The following is a 17,184-nucleotide window of genomic DNA, read 5'->3' on the forward strand; positions in this document are numbered from 1 at the left end:
AGGGAAAGAACTGCTAAGAGTAGAGTGGAAAAGGTAAGATTTACTGTCCATATTATTGAAAAGGTAAGCATGAACTTGTTTCCAAATAGACTTGTAACCCAGAGGAAGATCGTAATAGGAAAGAGAAGAATAGTAAAAAGTGAACAAAAGTAGTTAACCAGAATACAAAATGTGCACTGAATATGAATAAAACCCATTTAGGAGTATCTTCCCATGAAAAGGAGGACCAGTTATTACATGTGTGCAGGAAAGAGTTAACTCTAAACACTTGAGTTGGTCACACTTTGCACATTCCCAAGAAGGCATGTTTCATGACTGGCCCTCGGCCAACTCCTAAGGACTGAGATCCTGGAATGTTCTAACTCACAAGAGTGTTCTGCATGCTTGAACCCTTGAAGTATACTGTACCAACTTCTCTAGATAGTTTGTACAAACAATGTCATTTATGGTGAACACCTGCTTCCTTCTGGGGTTCTGGAGCTTCCATGATTACTCAGTCAGTCATGTGTGTCTAAATGACCAACCCCCAATAAACACCCTGGACTCACAGGCTTGGGCAAGCTTCCCTAGTAGATGACACTTCACACAACTCATCGCTGAAGGAATTAAGTGTGTTCTTTGCAACTCCACTGGGAAAGAACTACTGAAAGCTTGCATTTGGTTTCCTCCAGACCTAGCTCCATGCACCTTTACCCTCTGCTGATGTTGCTTTGTGTCTTTGCACTGTAATAAACCATTACCCTGAATATAATGCCTTTTGAGTCCAGGGAGTCCTTCTAGTGAAGCACTGAACCTGAGGGTTGTCTGGAGGATCCAGATGCATTTAATACTATTAAGGTGAAAAAATAATAACTGGCTTAACAAAAGACAGATGAACAACCAGCCCCTCAGCAACTAATGTTTAAATTATTAAAGTGTGCTAATTCATTTCTATGTTATTATGTCCTTACTGTCCCCCTACTTTGACACCTGCCAAAAAAAGAAGGGGATGGGGTTAAGAGAAAGTATCACCAACAAAGGCTTCAAGCTATCACATTATTTCCTATCTCACAGAGTTCAGTCAATAACACAAAATGATCCGCCCGAATGGCAAAAATCACGTGGTTTCAGGATACTCCTAAAGTTCTTCTAACATATGTAGAATAATGACAAAAGAGATAGACTGGAAAGACAGCACACTGAAATGAAGCAGATACAGGAGTTATAGTCTGATAATCTGTATTTAAGTACTGGCTCTGCCACTATCCTTACGTGACTTTTCTGAAGATTAAATGAGATTGTGAATCCAGCAAAATGTCTGGCAAATTTAATATGTGGAAGCTACCTATCATCACTGCTGAGGTATCAGTCCTCCAACAACAGGGGTCTGTATTAGTTTCCTATTGCTGCTGTAACAAATTACCACACATGTTGTGGCTTAAAATAACAAACTCACTGTCTCAGTCTGAAAGTCAGAAGTTCTAAATGGCTTTCACTGGGCTAAAATCAAGATAGCTTTCCTTCAGAAGCTCTAGGGGAAAATCCACATCCTTGCCTTTTCCAGCTTTAAAAGCTGCCTGCATTCTTTGGCTTGTAGCTCCCCCCTCCATCTTCAAAGTATATCATTCCAACCTTTGCTTCTGTCAGTCACATCTCTGTGTCTCTGACACTCCTGCCTCACTCTTAGAATGACCTCACAATAACATGGGCCCATCCAGACAATCCAAGATAATCTATCTCAAGATCCCTAGTTTAATTCACATCTGAAAAAGTCTCTTTTGCCATATAAGGCACCATATTCACAAGTTTCAGATGTGGACACTTTGCGGGGGTGGGTATGATTCATTATTCAGCATACCACAGGGTCTAATGCTGCAGGTACCCAACAGGGCCTAGACCCTTGTCCTCTTTCTCCAGGTTTTTCTTCTTCTTCACTATACACCATTTTCCCCCTTTTACTACCCAAGTCCATTACAACAGGAGAGATCCTACTCTGCTCAAGAAATGGCACTTACTATCAATTTTAAGCTTAGCTCCTAGTAGTTAGGGAATGATCTTCAAACAACTTTTGAATTTTTCCAGTAGAAACTTTAAAAAATGGTAGCTGACCAAGTCACTGATTAGATAAACAATGTCCGTCCAGCTTCATACTCAGTACTTATGGCCTGAGTGTCTCTTCAACCTGTAAATTATAATCTATGTGATGAAGTGACGATCTAAACAGTTATGAATACACACATTACATCACTGAGAGTTTGTGGGGTTGTAGATGCTAATCGGATGGAAGGTCAGAAAAGGAGACCACGACAGAAGCAATCAAGGAAGATTTCACACAAGAGAAATAACATGAGCTCAGTCTTCGGGCATGGCTCAAATACAGACAGACTGCTGGTATGGCATAAGCAAAGGCATGCGTGATGTGACTGAAATGTAAGGAGGTCCTTAAGGATGCCAGCTGAGTAAACTGCAGGAACTAGTCAGGAAATGAGCAAAATAATAGAAAAAATTGGAAGGTCTTGAAATCCGGTCAGAGTTATTTAAAAGGCAACTCAAGTCACTGTAGGTTTACTGGCAGAGACCTCATAATGGAAGATTTCAGGGATATAAATCTAGAAGCAACATCTGAGGGGGCTAATGACAAATAATAATTCACTCACCAACTTGAGCTGGAATTTTATGAGGGTGCCTACCTGAGGGTGATGTTGGTGGAAGCTGAATGACACAGCTGACATTTCAGAGGAAGAAAATCTCAGAAGTCAGACAAGAGAGTACTTCTTAGAGAGGAAACAGCAGGCAGTCAGGATGACTTCCCCATTTCCAGCTTAGCAGACTCACAGAAGGTTGGCATCAGGGATACAGATCAGGAAGAAGGGGAAACAATCTAGAAGGGAGAGCTGAGATTCCTGGTTCTATCAAGATCAAGGAGACCGTTGAGATGATTTCCAAGAAGGCAGAAGTGTAAGGATGGAGGTGGTGGAACCACAGGGCTCAGGACAGTTACTTAGAATGGTCAGCACTGACCATTAAAGCTACTGGAATTCATGACTCCTTGGTGGAAGGTTTCAGATCCAGATAGGGGGCAACTGGTAAGACTCCACAAAAGTTCACTTCGTTAGATGGGAAGATGTCCAACTTCACGACTCAAGAGGGGGCCATGGTATATCATTAAATAAAAAACAACAAGATACAGAACGATGTGTATTGTATTCTACCTTTGGAAAGGTGAAAAGTAACTACATATGCCTATATGCTTATAGTTGCATAAAAAAACTCAGGAAACAAACAATAGAAATTATTGCAAGTAATTAACCTTGGTAAGACGTCAGTGAAATTTCACCACTCCATAAAAGCAACCATAAAACTGGCAAAACCTGACAGAATAAGTTTCTTCAGAATTCTCTAAATTAACCAAAGCCTTGCAGCAACCCAGGGAGAGTTTATTCAAGGAAAACTGAGTTTCAATAATAACGGTGAGTTTTGTGGTATTTTAACTTACCCTAATCCCATCTGACTCCTCAACTCAGCAGTAGCCTTGGAAAATAACAGCTCACATTTCTGGTGATAGAAGGAACAGAACAAAGCTAGAGGTTTTTCAAAGCCTCATTCCCAAAGAACAGTCATTATCTGACCTGTTTGGTGGTTCCCAGGAAGACTCCACTTGAAAGGCTTGTGGGAACTTGCACAGCGCTAAAAACTTCTAGGAAGTAGGTATTTGTCAAACATTTAATGGCAATGTTTTAAAGTGTTACTGTCTGAGGTGACAGAAAACAGACGGGGTACACAATACACAAACCAGAAAATGAAAGGAAAACCTGAGGAGTGAGATGTCCATAGATTTGAAAAGTCCTAACATATTCCTGGGAATCTAGAAGGCCCATGCATACACACTGTAATTAAACTTTCAAAAGCCAAAGCCAAAGAGAGAATCCTGAAAGCAACAAGAGAGAAGCAAGTCATCATATATATGGGATCCTCAACAAGATAAACAGCTTATTTCTCATCAGAAACCACGGAGGCCAGAGAGAAAAAGAAATATGTCATCCATGAATTCTATACCTGGCAAAACTATCATTCAAAAATGGAGAAATCAAGACATTCTCCAATAAACAAAAGCTAAGAGTTTGCTGCTAGTAAACCTGCCCTACAAGAAATGCTAAAAGGAGTTCTTTAGGTTGAAATGAAAAGACACTAACTCGAAATACTGACTACCAGTAAAGGTAACTACATAGGTAAATACAAGAAGACCATACAAATGCATTTTTTGTTTGTTTCCTATCTGATTTAAAAGACAACTACATAAAGCAATAATTATAAATAAATTATAAATGTTATGAATCTATGTTGAAACACAATGTACAGATGTAATTTGTGACAATAATAACACAAAAGAGGGAGGACAGAGCTATACAGAAGCAAAGTTTTTGTATACTATCAAAATTAAACTGATAGTAACCCAAACTAAATTGTTATAAATTAAGATGTTAATTGTAATTCCCAGGGCAACCACTAATAAAATAACCCCAAAATTTATAGTAAAAGGAAAGTGGTTACCTGTGTCTGCCTCTGTGTGTCTGTGTGTCTATCTGTGTGTCTCTCTGGAGAATAATAATAATGTGGATAAGAGGAGAGAGTATAAATGAGAGTTTTTTCAGCTTACACATTTTATATAGCTTTGAGTTTTTTGAATCATGTAAATACATTATCTATATTAAAAAAAAATTTTTGTTGTTTTTTTGAAAGAAAAGTTAGTGACTACAGGCCACAAGTTTGGCAATAAAAAATTGAAAAGCAGGTAAATGAATGAGAAGTCTTCTTAGACAAAGGGACAAAGCAGAGAGAACATGAGAGGTGAGGAGGGAAACTGTAGCATACAAAAACCGTTACCATGTTTAAAAGGTGGGCATCTTTGCTCTGAATCAACAGCAGAAAAAAAGTCAATATAAGGGATAAAGCTCCTTGGAAGGAACTGTGACTGTCTCTGAGGAAGTGAACTCCTCACGGCCTCAGCCCACTTCTCAAACAAGGATGGCTTGGAGGAAGGTTCCTCACTCCCACCTGGGGTCTGCTCTCACCTGGACAAGTGCCTTGAGGAGGATATGCCTGCTCCACTGACCACGGCTCTTCTCCTTGCTCCAACAGGGAGATGACCTCGGGCTTGGCGATCTGATTCCCTACATGTGGAGGAAAAACACAGACTTGTAGAGCCATGTAACCCTCCCTTGCCTATTTCTCATGAATGACTTCACTTCATGCTTTATGAGCAATAGGGACTTCGTCCTTGAAATCCCTCAGGGCTCAAGATCATCTCAGCCCTTCTGAGGCCTCGTAAGCTTGTAAACAGAGAGTAGCACAGGGGATTGCAAGGGGGACAGCATCGTTTACTTGGGCAGTCCCCGCCTTACCCACAGAGAGCAGATGCCCATAGGTCTCCAGCATCACATCACGGTACAGGGTCCTTTGAACAGGGTCCAGCTGCCCCCATTCCTCTTGGGTGAAGTCCACAGCCACATCCTTGAAGGTCACTGGTTCCTAAAAGAGCACACATGTTCCTCCTCAGCCCGGAGCTACCCCCACTCCAGTGTTTTCTGGGGCTGGAGTGAGGGTGACAACCCTGGGGAGGAGATAGTACATAGAGGAATTGTCCTGGATGCGTTCAACATTCTCACTGACATGGGTCAGGTCTCACTGGGAGCCACCCAGGGCCCTGCTTTTGGGATGTACTCGGGGAGTTAGATACCTGGGCCCACAATAACCACAATAAAGATGAGCAGGTCTCTCCTAAGATCTTGCCCAATTCTAGTTAACACTGGCTAGTATGGACAGGACTCCCATCTGGGCAATACCTCCTGCTTCTCTGGAACTGCAGACACTTAATAAGACCGATACCAGGACCAGGGTGGATGCAGACTCTGAGCCCTGGTCACAGACCAGAGAACCTGGGGCTCAAGTCTGCTCCACGTGTAGATCTAGGACCTGGAAGGATGACCGCCTTCCTGGCCACAGCAGAGACAATTCCACTCCCAGATTGTCTCCGACCCAAGGACTGGAGGTAGAGGTGAGACAGGATTAAGCAAAGCAGCCCAAGCCAAAGAGAATCACTTACAGTTGCTGTCAAAGCACTTTGAGTTTGAAAAAGTTCAAACTGCTGTTTTTAGGAAAAAGAGAACCAGGAATACCCACTAGAAAGCTAAAGGGAAGTCTTATTTTTGCAATGAATGCATCCCTTACAGTCCTTTGAAGCCATCAACGTGAGCCTCAGGTATCTGGGCACTTCCAGGGTGGGGCAGGGGGACTGGGGAGCGAGCTGTGCTTCATGGGAGGTGAGCGAGCGACAAACCCTACAGCCCCTGCTCCTTCCTAGGGCCCCCTCTTGGCCTGTCTGTGCACTACGGTCCTCCCCTCCATGTCAGTGCAGAATCATCCCCGGGACAAACACCCACTGAATGGATACACGTGCAGTGCGCTTCCACTCCAAGCATCCTTCCACTTCCTCACAGCCTGCTAATCACTTCTCTTCCACCCGCATGTGGCCTTCCTTTCTGTCCTGCGAGTCATCCCCGACCAGGGTCAGCCCTCATGCTGGTCTTCAGTGTAGACTTCGCTCTGCTGGTCTGAACTGCTCCTCCTCCACCTGCACATGACTGGCTTGAAACACAGAACTGCTTCTGCTCCAGTGATTCTCTAACTCCAAAAAGCATTTACAACTGCTATTCACAACCTCCTTTAGGGAAACCCTCCCTAACCTTGGACACCTCAATTCCAATTTTTTGATTTTCCTCTTACAGACATGCCCAGGCCTCAGTTTCCTTACTGGCTGCTGCTTCTACATTTTTGGGGTAAACTTTTTTTACTTAAATGTAACATTTGGGTAGAGAAGTGCACAAAACCGAAGTGTGCACCATGCCTAAACTCAATGCACTTTCAGAGTGATCACACTTGGGAGACCAGCTGGGAGGCCAGGCTTCCTGCCCAGGGTGCTCCTGGTGTGGCCGTCTCACGCTCCCTAATCTCCCTGAAGGGTGGCACCTACTTAGATGGCTTCAAAGTTCAATAGTTAACAAGGTCCAAACCCACACCGTGGCAGCTGTCAAGCTAGTGGACTGAGCCACAAGTTCACCTCCCACCCTTCCCAAGACCCCAACAGATCCCCATACACATACTTAAAAAGGAACAAACCACCACATCTAATTGACACAGAAGGAATGAAATCACTAGAGATTCTGCAACCCCTACTAAAATAGTGGACATTGGCAATGATCATCGATGACTGCTAAACCACAGGTGAAAGGCAGAAAGGGAAATGTCCGATGGAGGGGTCAGGCTGACAATAACTGCACCCACTAATCCATCACATCACCTGGAAATGGGCCAACCAGACAACCTGTGCCCACTAATGCAGGACAGTAAGAAGGACCCAGCAACACCTATCAAGTACTCTTGCCCAAAATACAAAGCCTGAATCTGCCCTATCCTCTAGTTCAACTACCAGTCTATGGGAGACAGCGGGATAGAGGAACTCATCCAAGGACATCACAAAGGCAAAATCAGGCAACCCAACAAGACAGGTGACCTGGTTTCTTCAGTATATGAAGCACATGCAATGTGTGGTCCTTGCTTGGATCCTGATCTGAATAAACAACTGCAAAAGACATTTTGGGGACAAGTGGGGAAAAGTGAATACGGGCTTGGTATTAGGTAACAGTAGGGAATTACTGTTGTTAATTTTGTTGGGTGTGTAAAGGTATTGTGTTTATTTTCTAAAAGGTATGTATGTCTCAGATACATACACAGAAGTGTGAAATGATACAGTATCTGTGTTCACTATAAAATACTCTAGTTTTTTTTTTTTTTTTTTTTTTTTTTTTTAGGTTTTCTTTTTTTTTTTTTTTTTTAAGGTTGTCTGAATAAATGAAAAGGCAGAAAGCTGGAAGGTGACATTTGCTAAGGCTGGTGAATGTGGGTGTCTGTCGTCAGCTGAATAATGGCACTGCCAAAGACGTCCATGTCCTAATGACTGTTACCTTAATATGACAAAAGATGCCATAGTTACAGAGATGTGATTACGTTAAGGATGTTGAGATGGGAAGACTATCTTGGATTATCCAGTGGGCTCAATGAAATCACAAGGGTCCTTACAAGTGAAAGAGGTAGGAGGGTCTGCATCAGAGAAAAGGAGACAATGCAAGCAGAGGTCGGAGTGATGCACACTGAAGATGGAGGAAGGGGCCATGAGCCAAGAAATGGCAGGTGGCCTATAGAAGCGAGTGAAAGCAAGGAAGCAGCCTCTCCCCTGAGCCTCCAGAAGGAACACAACCCTGTAGACCCATTCTAGACCTCAGACTCCAGAACATGAGAATAAATTCATGTTGTTCTAAGCCATTAAGTTTGTGGTAATCTGTTACAGCAGCAACAGGAAACTCGTAGGGTTTTAAAATCTCCTAAAGTTTTTTTTAAGAAAGTAAACGACATAACGGGCCTGCGAAGAGGCCGTCGGCATGTGGTGTTCTACACATTCCCACAAGACGGGGAGCAGATGAGTGTGGCTGACCAAGGAAACAGAGCAAAGGAGACCCCAGGCCTGCACGTTAGAAGGGGCTGCAGGGGAATCAGGACCCCAGGAGAGGCTCTGGGCTCCGAGCTTACATGCCACTGAAGTCAGGAGAATCAGGCTGCAAGGTCTATACTCAGGACCTCTATATTCAGGACTTTGCCAGTTGCCCCACGTCCCTGCCAGCCACTTTGCCTTGTGGGAAAAACTCCCTGGACCCTCCTCATACTCAAGAGTGTGGGAGGTTCTCAGGCTGCCTGGGTAAGTGACTACCCTGGAGTTGAGACCCCTTCAGCCCAACACAGGGAGAGGGGAGGGGTCTGTGGCCTAACAGCCAGCTGTGCACCCAGGAAACCGGAAGCAGAACCGACCTGGTGATCCTGGCCCACCGAGGAACATGGAGATTAGAGTGAGACTTGTCAGGGGAGGGAGGGAGAGAGACAGATAGAGACAGAGACCTAGAGGCAGATCAATCAGGAACCAGACCTGCTCAGGTGCACAAAGCAGATCTGTCAGACACAGCCTCACAGCTCTTCTCTGGTAAACACAGACAGACCAGAGGGCCCCTGCACACATGAGGAACATCTGCACAGGTGGAAAGACCGAACTTAGCAGCTAAGAGGACAGAGAATCCACGCAGCAGTCACATCCAACTTCCAATGACCTATACTTCTAATTCCCAGATTGGAAAGATTCGGTATAAAATAGGACAGGATAATACGAGAGGCTCAGAGAATGTGAAGAAGAGATAAAAAACACAGCAGTCAGGGGGCCATCTAACAGACAGCCTCAGAAAAATAATATAAAGGAAAACAGGAGGGAATTTTTTAAAAACACAGGACTTCTTTAAAAAAAACACTAGCCATAAACAAAGACAGATATATTTGACAAAAATATACCAAAAAACATTTCACTGATAAAAGACACCATAGAGACAAGCTACAGATTTGGAGAAGATAATCCATATGCGGCAAAGACTCAGGATCCAGAAAGCATCAATGCCTATATATTAATGTGAGAATCTACAGAAATCTAGGGATGGGAGACACACAGAGAAGAAGGAAATACAGATGGCCAATAACTCATTTAAAGATATTCAACCTCACTAGCAATCAAGAACATGCAAATTAAAATAATGCAATAAACTTTTGTGGTCTTGAGGCAAACAAAAATTAAAAGGCCCGACATTAATATTGTCAAATGGCAGCAAAGATGCAGGGAAATAGGCACCTTCTCTGAGTGGGGAGACTGAGAAGGGGTTTTGCCCTTTCAGAGCCACGTGGCAGCACTGGTCACACGGAAAACACAAACACCCTAAAACTCAGCAAAGTGCTGCCTCCAAGGTATGCCTAGATAAACTTAAATGTGCGCACAAAGTAAAACTATAAGAACTTCCACAGGGCTTTGTTTGGAATAGGAAAAATGGTGGAAGGAGGAAGGACTTATAAGCTTATTCTCAGAAGAGATGAGTAGAGTGCGCATCTCTGATGTGGCAAAAGGAATGTACTTGACCTTCATCTACCACATGGATGGACCTCAAAATTGACCTTGAAAGGTGTAGAAAAGCTACATGTAGAAAAAGCATTGTTAAAAAAAACAGACTATTACCTTATAATGTCTATATAGTTTATTACCTACATATGAGTATGAAAATGGATTAACTATGTACGTATCTTATGTGGTTGTTGTCAGGAAGGGTGCGAAAAGAATGTGATTGGGGACTAAAAAGAACGAAAAGCAAATATGGCAAAACATTAACGATGATTAATTTGGAGTGGGACCCTGTCTGTTTAATCATTTTACACTTTTCTGCAGTTATGGAATTTGTCAAAATAAAAATTTAAATAAAAAATATTTTCAGAGTTGAGAGATGTCATCAAAACTGGAAGGGCCCATGGACTGCCAATCAGGAAGAAAAAAGACCCCCAGTGGAATATGCCCCAATGTCAGTGCCCACAATTCGTGGAGGCCTTAGGAATGCAAAGAAAATGCAAAACTGAGGCTGGTGATGAAACAGAAGAGACAGCAGAAGATAGGCACCTAGTCTCACCAGCTGTGGAGACAAGAGGTGGGGCTGGGAGACGAAAGTCTCACTGTTACCTAATGCTTAGGAGCAAGGAAGCAGAACAGAGAAGGGCCCCACCCCCTAGGTAGGAGTGAGCCCTTCCATTTCACAGGTAACCCTTACCTGAACTCCTACTTTCCAAATATCATCTGCCAGGATGACTTGCAAAGATGTTTCACCCAAATTCTTGTAAACATTTTTGGACATGTTGCTTTGTACACAAATATAGTCGTTTATCTAGACATTCTAAGGCACTTTATGAAATCTGACACACCAGCCTCACATTTAAACTACAGGAGGGTTTAAGAGAGGATGCAGGGGGTGCTGAGCTGGGTCTTAGCTGTTTGCCTGACAGCTAAGGATCTCATCTGATTGCTCCTGCATTACCTGAATTCTCTGACAACTGGCCCCTTCATGGAACCTGGGGAAGTTCAGATATACTCTCTGGCATCTTCAGAATTTCATTATTTATTAATATTTTAGGGCAAGCTCTTTGCAGAGAAGGAAAATATAACTAAACTGTGCTCAACCTTGAGACAACCAAAGACGGAGGCAGAGTATTCCATTAATTGGTGTTTTATGTGAATGTTTACTGTGCAGAAATCTTTGGTCGATTGTTATAGTGGGGGTTTGAGAGTTTCCATATTTGGGGGGGTGCTGGCTGGGGTTTTTATATGGGCTGGGATATTATTATTATTTTCCATATTCATCAAAATAATGGGCTCCCACTAGCTGAAACTTCACTAACCAACATGTTTGTAAGATCGGACTATTCAGATAACAAGGGATGACAGCATTTGATATTTTCACCAGGTGAATGCTTTATTTCAATAAATATTTAATTTGGAGGGAACAATAGAGGGATAAGGGGCTCTTGTTTGTGTTCCCAAGACCTCACTGAATACAAAACTCACACATTCAAGTCTTGAGTTTCCCACAGGGAAAGATCCAAAGTGGGTGTGGGAAGGGGCCAGGAGTACATGCTCACAAATCACAACTCTTCAGACATTAGAGAGTGGAGTTATTTTAATTCTCCATGTTATTTTCTCGGCATTAACTCTAGTAACTCTCAGAAACCCTCACATAAATGGGCAGCAGAGTGCAGCACAGTGGTTATTAGAACTTCTTCACAGCGCTTCCTACAGCTAAGCTCTGCTCCCAAGCAACCGACCAGGGCCCATCTTTCAGCCTAGTCTAGCTTCACTATCGATTGTCTGCAAATGACCGCACGTTGTAAGAGCAGCGAACACCAGTCACCCAAGCTGTGATGCCCTCATTACGCGGCTCAGACCTGAGACGGCAGTGCTGGGACGTGGGGACAGCATACTCACGACGTGCTTCACCAGTCAGCCTTGAAACCGTGGGAGGTTTTGTTAATTTTTTTTTAACTTGGAGGGAGGTGTAAAGCTAAGCAGAGATGTTATTAACATTTTTATATCACAGTATCTCACATTTGCTTGATTCATTATTTTAACTTAGAAATGAAAAATTTAAATATAGTAATAAAACTATTTTTGTCTTTCACAGCAGACAATCATTAGAGTACATGTAAATTTGAAGAACTAGGATAAAAATCTCTCATTTAGAAAAAAACCGTGAGAAACTGAAACATAAGTTAAAAATGGCTACTTCCAAGTCATGAAAAGAAATAAAATACTGATAAACGATATGACATACAGGACCCTTGAAAGCCAGACACAAAAGGCCATATATTATATGATTCCCTTTATATGAAATGCCCATAATGCGCAAATACACAGAAAGTAGATTAGTGGTTGCCAGGAGCTGAGAGTTGGGGCAACAGGGAGTAATTACTAATGGGTATAGGGTTTCTTTTTGGAATGATGAAAATGTTCTAGAATTAGATACTGGTGATGGTTGCAGAGTTCTGTGAATATACTAAAACCCACTGAACTCCATATTTTAAAAAGTTGAACTTTATGGTATATGAATATTTTAATAAAGCTTTTATTAAAAAAAATTTTTTAAGTGGCTGCCTCAAGTAAGGGGGCTGAGCAAGAGGGGAGGAGGGAGATGACACCTGTCCAACATCATGAACTGTGCTGCCCTATTTCTCTCGGGAGCCACCCTTGTGTCCTTACAGTCACGAAGTCCTCCTGCTTCGACTCCCTTATACCTCTCAGATCTGGCTTCCAGGTGCTGGTCAGACTGAAGCTTGATACGCCAGCCTGCTTCCCACAGCCCCCCTTCTCTCCACTCCCCTGCCAGAGGCAACTTTCCAGCCACATTCTAGACCCTGGTTCCTCCTGCTCCCAGCACTTCTGAGGCTTCTCATTACCACCAGGATGGAGACCCAGCTCGGTGGCGGTCATTCAGAATGCGGCTGGGTTTGTCCTGGCCTCTTTGGCCTAAAATCTAATTATGGTCAGCCTTCATCCAGATGCTGGTCATGCAGTGTGTCCCCATGGTGCTACAGGAGGCCAGATTCCTGCTCAGCAGGCTATGCCCACCCGGCTGACGTGTCCCCTTTACCCCTTGGCTCAGGGGTGTCCTATCTCCCAGGCCGCCTCCTCTCCACAGCAAAAGGACCCCAGGTGCTCTGTGCCCCATGGCCTCTATGCAGACTCTCCCAAGGCATCAGTTGTGCTCAGCTCCTCCAGGGCTCGGGGCCTCCCTAAGCACCTCTGGCTTGTGTCCTGAACCACATGTGCAGCACTAGGCAGATGGTGAGGTCTCAGCAGTTGACTGAACCACCCTGGAAAGTGGCATGGGAGCTCCTCAGGATGGGGTCTAACACTTCACCTTGTTCTCCTCCCAGTAAGCACAGAGCTCAGCAGACATCATCAATCTGAGTCAGGCACTGAATACATGAGGGAAGGTGGGAGGGAAAAAGAAGAGAGGGCTGCTAGCCAAAAGGGGGTTGCCCCTTATCCACCAAACAGCCCACAGCACAGCTGGGGCTCGGGACTCTAAACAGGCTGGTTGACAGTGAGGCTGCAAGTCATGGAAAACAGAATTCTCCCGACCTGTGCTCAGGAATCAATAAACTTCTAGCTGATTCCTTCTCTACCCAAACCCTAGCTGTGGTAAACTGAGGAAGTACATCGACTGGGATGGCCGGGAACACCCTGAACACCTTAGGGAACAGGGCAACCCTTCGCGAAAGATCAGAAGCCCCATCTCACCTGGGCCTGGGCTGTCGGAAGCCTGGGGGTCCTCTTTCTCTCCTCAGGGGTCTTCTCCACGCACCAGGTAGAGTCCTGAGGACACAGAGCTGGGGGAGGAAAAGTGAAGTCACAGAGGCAGTTCTCCCTGCCAGAAGTGTGCCCACATGAGTCCCATCTCCTGACTCTGTCCTTCCCCTTTGGGCAAGGGAAAAACCCTACCTCCTCATGTTATAGATGAAAGCAGTGGGGCCGAGAAATTAAAGAATGTGCACATGAACCATCTCCCCTTGCTGAGGCACTGTCTTAGACAAAGTGTCTCTTCACAGACTTTCTAGGCCTGAGCCCTAAGTGGTCACACATTCATTCTCATGCATCCTGTCCTGGAGATATCATCACACTGTATGCCCCAGTGGAGTGTTCTGGTCCCTCTCTGTTCCAGCTCTGCCCAAACACAGAGCTGGACCAGACCCCACGCCCCTGGCCCCCTCCTCCCCAGCTCTAATTCCCTGGCAATGGCAGGTTACTGCTGGGAGAGGCCACAACATGTTAACCAATGTGGCTGATGGGGACACAAGTTGTTTTCTTGCCACACCATGAGGCATGTCGGATCATAGTTCCCCGACCAGGGATGGAACCCGCATCCCCAGCAATGGAAGTGTGGAGTCTTAACTGCTGGACCACCAGGGAAGTCCGGGGACAAAAGTTCTTGACTCACCCCAGGAGGCCCACGGGTCAACAGCCGGCATCCCCCAGGACTGGTCCGTAAAGATACCTGCATCAGAGGATCCGGTTAGGACAAGGAAAGGAAAGAACTGTGACACCAATCCTAGTGACTAAAGGCTACAAATGGAAAAGGAGAACTGTCTCACTAATGCGCAAAACAAAATTCCATAAGTAGAGACCAAGAACGTGTGAAACAAACCCAACATAAGCTAGATTTATAGCAGAAATGCACAGGTGGGTCACTTTCAGGAATTTTATTGATATGATACAGCAACAGAACAATTAAGGACAGAACTCCTTAAATAGGCTGGAGAGGTATTTGATAAAATTTAACATTACTTAATTTTTAAAAAATATTAGTAGAAAGATATTCCTTTGATATCTTTAATAACAAATACATGAAAGCTTGCTTAAAGATAAAACACACCACTGACACTATTTTAACATTGTTCTTATATCATAAATCACTGCTATATAATAAGAAACAATAATAATAGTAAAAAAATACGGGAGTAGTAGAGAAATTTTGGTTGTACGTACAACAGTCACACAAATCACTAGAAAATCTCTTTAATGAGACTTCTCAGAAGATGACTATGAAATACACAAAAATTATTGTCTTTAATACAAACAACCAACTTTTTAAAGAAATCTCACTCAGTTCTAATTCTATACCAAGACAGAGAGACACCCCCCTCCCCAATCCCAAAAGCCCTCAGCCCCTCTCCAGCAGATCATTGCTGGGGAGGCCCAGAAGAAACAAGATTTGTACTCACCCCAGGAAGCCCACGGGTTGATGGCTGCCATCCTGCAGGATTAATCCACCAGGAGCTTGCCCAGGAGCAGTGGATTTGGGTGATTACTGAAAGGAACTGCAATACCCACCTAGTGATAAAAGTGTAAAAACACAAAAAATGGTCTTTCTTCACAGAAGATCCAGTGGGAATAAAGAGAACACATCCACAGAAGCAACAAAAGACTCCTACAGAGCATTTTAAGAATACAATTTACACGTCAAAAACATAACAGAATTTCTTAAGAGAAATGAAGGGTGACAAGAATTAGCTGAAAAATGGGCACGTTCCAGAGTAAGAGAGCAGAAATTTGTCAACAGTTCTCAAGAGGCAGCTACTGACAACGACAAGGTAGCTCTTCTGTTGATTTAACGAAAATTACTATAAAATCTACCTACAACCTTCACATGTAAGTGGCTGTCTAGAGCACAAAGGAAGGAGGAACGGAGGAATGACTGCTTAATGGGTTCAGGGGTTTTTTACTTGGGGGTTGTTATGAAAATGTTCTGGAATTATATAGTGGTGATGACTGCACAACGTTCTGAAAGCACAACTAAATCACTGACTTGTACGATTAAATGGTTAATTTTATGTTACGTAAATTTTATCTTAAAAAAAAAAATCCATCTGGAAGACCTACCAGGCCCAAGTCTGTCTGTCTCTGCTGGTGCAGAGGCCAAAAAAAAGCCGGGTTTGGAGCCCAGACCATCCCCAACTCCCTAAGTTCTAGGCTTATTTATGCAAGTCCCGCACCTCTCTGAGGGCCCGACGCCCACTGGCAGAGCTCTGCGGATTCCTGGGAGCGTGCATAAAGCACTGGGACACCCACTGGGCACCAGGAGCACCGGGATCTGAGCCCGAACTCCAAGTCGGCACACTGAGTATTCTGCACTCTTGCCTGCAACTTGACAAAGTCCTCGGTCACTGTACGTTTAAAGGAGCCCTGGGCTGTTCCCAACCCCCTTTTGACTTGCCTCTGCGTCAGATGAGAACGGACTCGTACGAGAAACGCCCGCCAGGGAAAGAAAGGTGGATTCCCCGGAACGGCCTCGGAGGGGTCCTCGCCTCCTGCTTCCTGGCCCCCCGCCTCGGATTTCCTCCGCAATCCTGCCGCGGGTGCGATGCTCTCAGCCCGTCCCGGGAACGGCCGGACTCACCTGGTTCGCAGCCACCGGCCTCGGACCCCTGAGGGCCAGTGCCCGCCGCTCTTCGCGGGCGACTTAACAAGCTCGCGTTTGCTTCGCCGGGGACATTCGGCCCGGCTCGCCCGTGCGTTTGGGGTTCCCGCCCGGAGGACAAAGGCCCGACGCGCAGGGATCACCCAGGCCCGCTCAGTTGTTCCAGCGCGGCCCCGAGGCCGTAGGCGGGCCGAGGGACCCGCCCTGGCGTCGCGCCCGCCGCGAGCGTAGGCGTCGGCTCTCTCCACCCGTTCTCCCGACCTCCCGGCCAGCTGCAGCGGCAGCGGCAGCAGTAGCAACCCCACGGACTGGGCGACCGCCTCACCTCAGCAACGGACAATGGCGGTCGCTCCCCCCAACCACCACGGCCCGGCGTCGACCGGGACGCGCCGCGCAGGCTGCTGGGAGTGGTAGTTCCAGGCGGAGCGCTTCCGGTTAGACCTTGGCAAGTTCCTGGAGGTGCTCGGCCTCCGAGTTCCGCCTTCTAGGGATTTACCTGGACCGCTGGGCCAGAGACCTCGGCGAGGCGGGCGGTGCTTTCCCAGACGCGGACCGCGCTCCCCAGCCACCGCTGCCTGACGTTAGGGGGCCTCGGTAAATCGCCGGTCGGCGAGCCTCAGTTTGCCCGTCCGTAAAACGGCGGCTCGCGGTAGCCGCACTTAGCAGTGGGAACTTGAAGTCTGAGCACTTTCCTTTTCGTTCAGTAGTTACAAGATTGTAAGGAAGTGGTTGTTAGGATACCCTTTTCGGACAAGGAACCTAATTTTGA

The 17,184-nt window shown here is 45.2% G+C and overlaps 1 protein-coding gene across 1 annotated transcript in view; it reads right to left on the minus strand.

The window, feature by feature from the left end:
- The window catches only part of ZNF606 (zinc finger protein 606), a 17,423-nt gene extending 2,173 nt beyond the window's left edge, over positions 1–15,250 (minus strand). Inside the window, exons 1-5 of the mRNA XM_007457518.1 lie at positions 15,220–15,250; positions 14,436–14,492; positions 13,739–13,827; positions 5,382–5,508; positions 5,052–5,150 (exon numbers count right to left, since the gene is read on the minus strand). Coding sequence (XP_007457580.1) covers positions 5,052–5,150; positions 5,382–5,508; positions 13,739–13,827; positions 14,436–14,492; positions 15,220–15,250 — 403 coding nt within the window. The remainder of the gene's footprint in view (positions 1–5,051; positions 5,151–5,381; positions 5,509–13,738; positions 13,828–14,435; positions 14,493–15,219) is intronic.
- Positions 15,251–17,184: the final 1,934 nt, after the last annotated feature.

This window comes from Lipotes vexillifer, unplaced genomic scaffold (assembly GCF_000442215.2).
Source record: "Lipotes vexillifer unplaced genomic scaffold, Lipotes_vexillifer_v1.1 scaffold995, whole genome shotgun sequence".
NCBI classification, from domain to species: domain Eukaryota; kingdom Metazoa; phylum Chordata; class Mammalia; order Artiodactyla; family Lipotidae; genus Lipotes; species Lipotes vexillifer.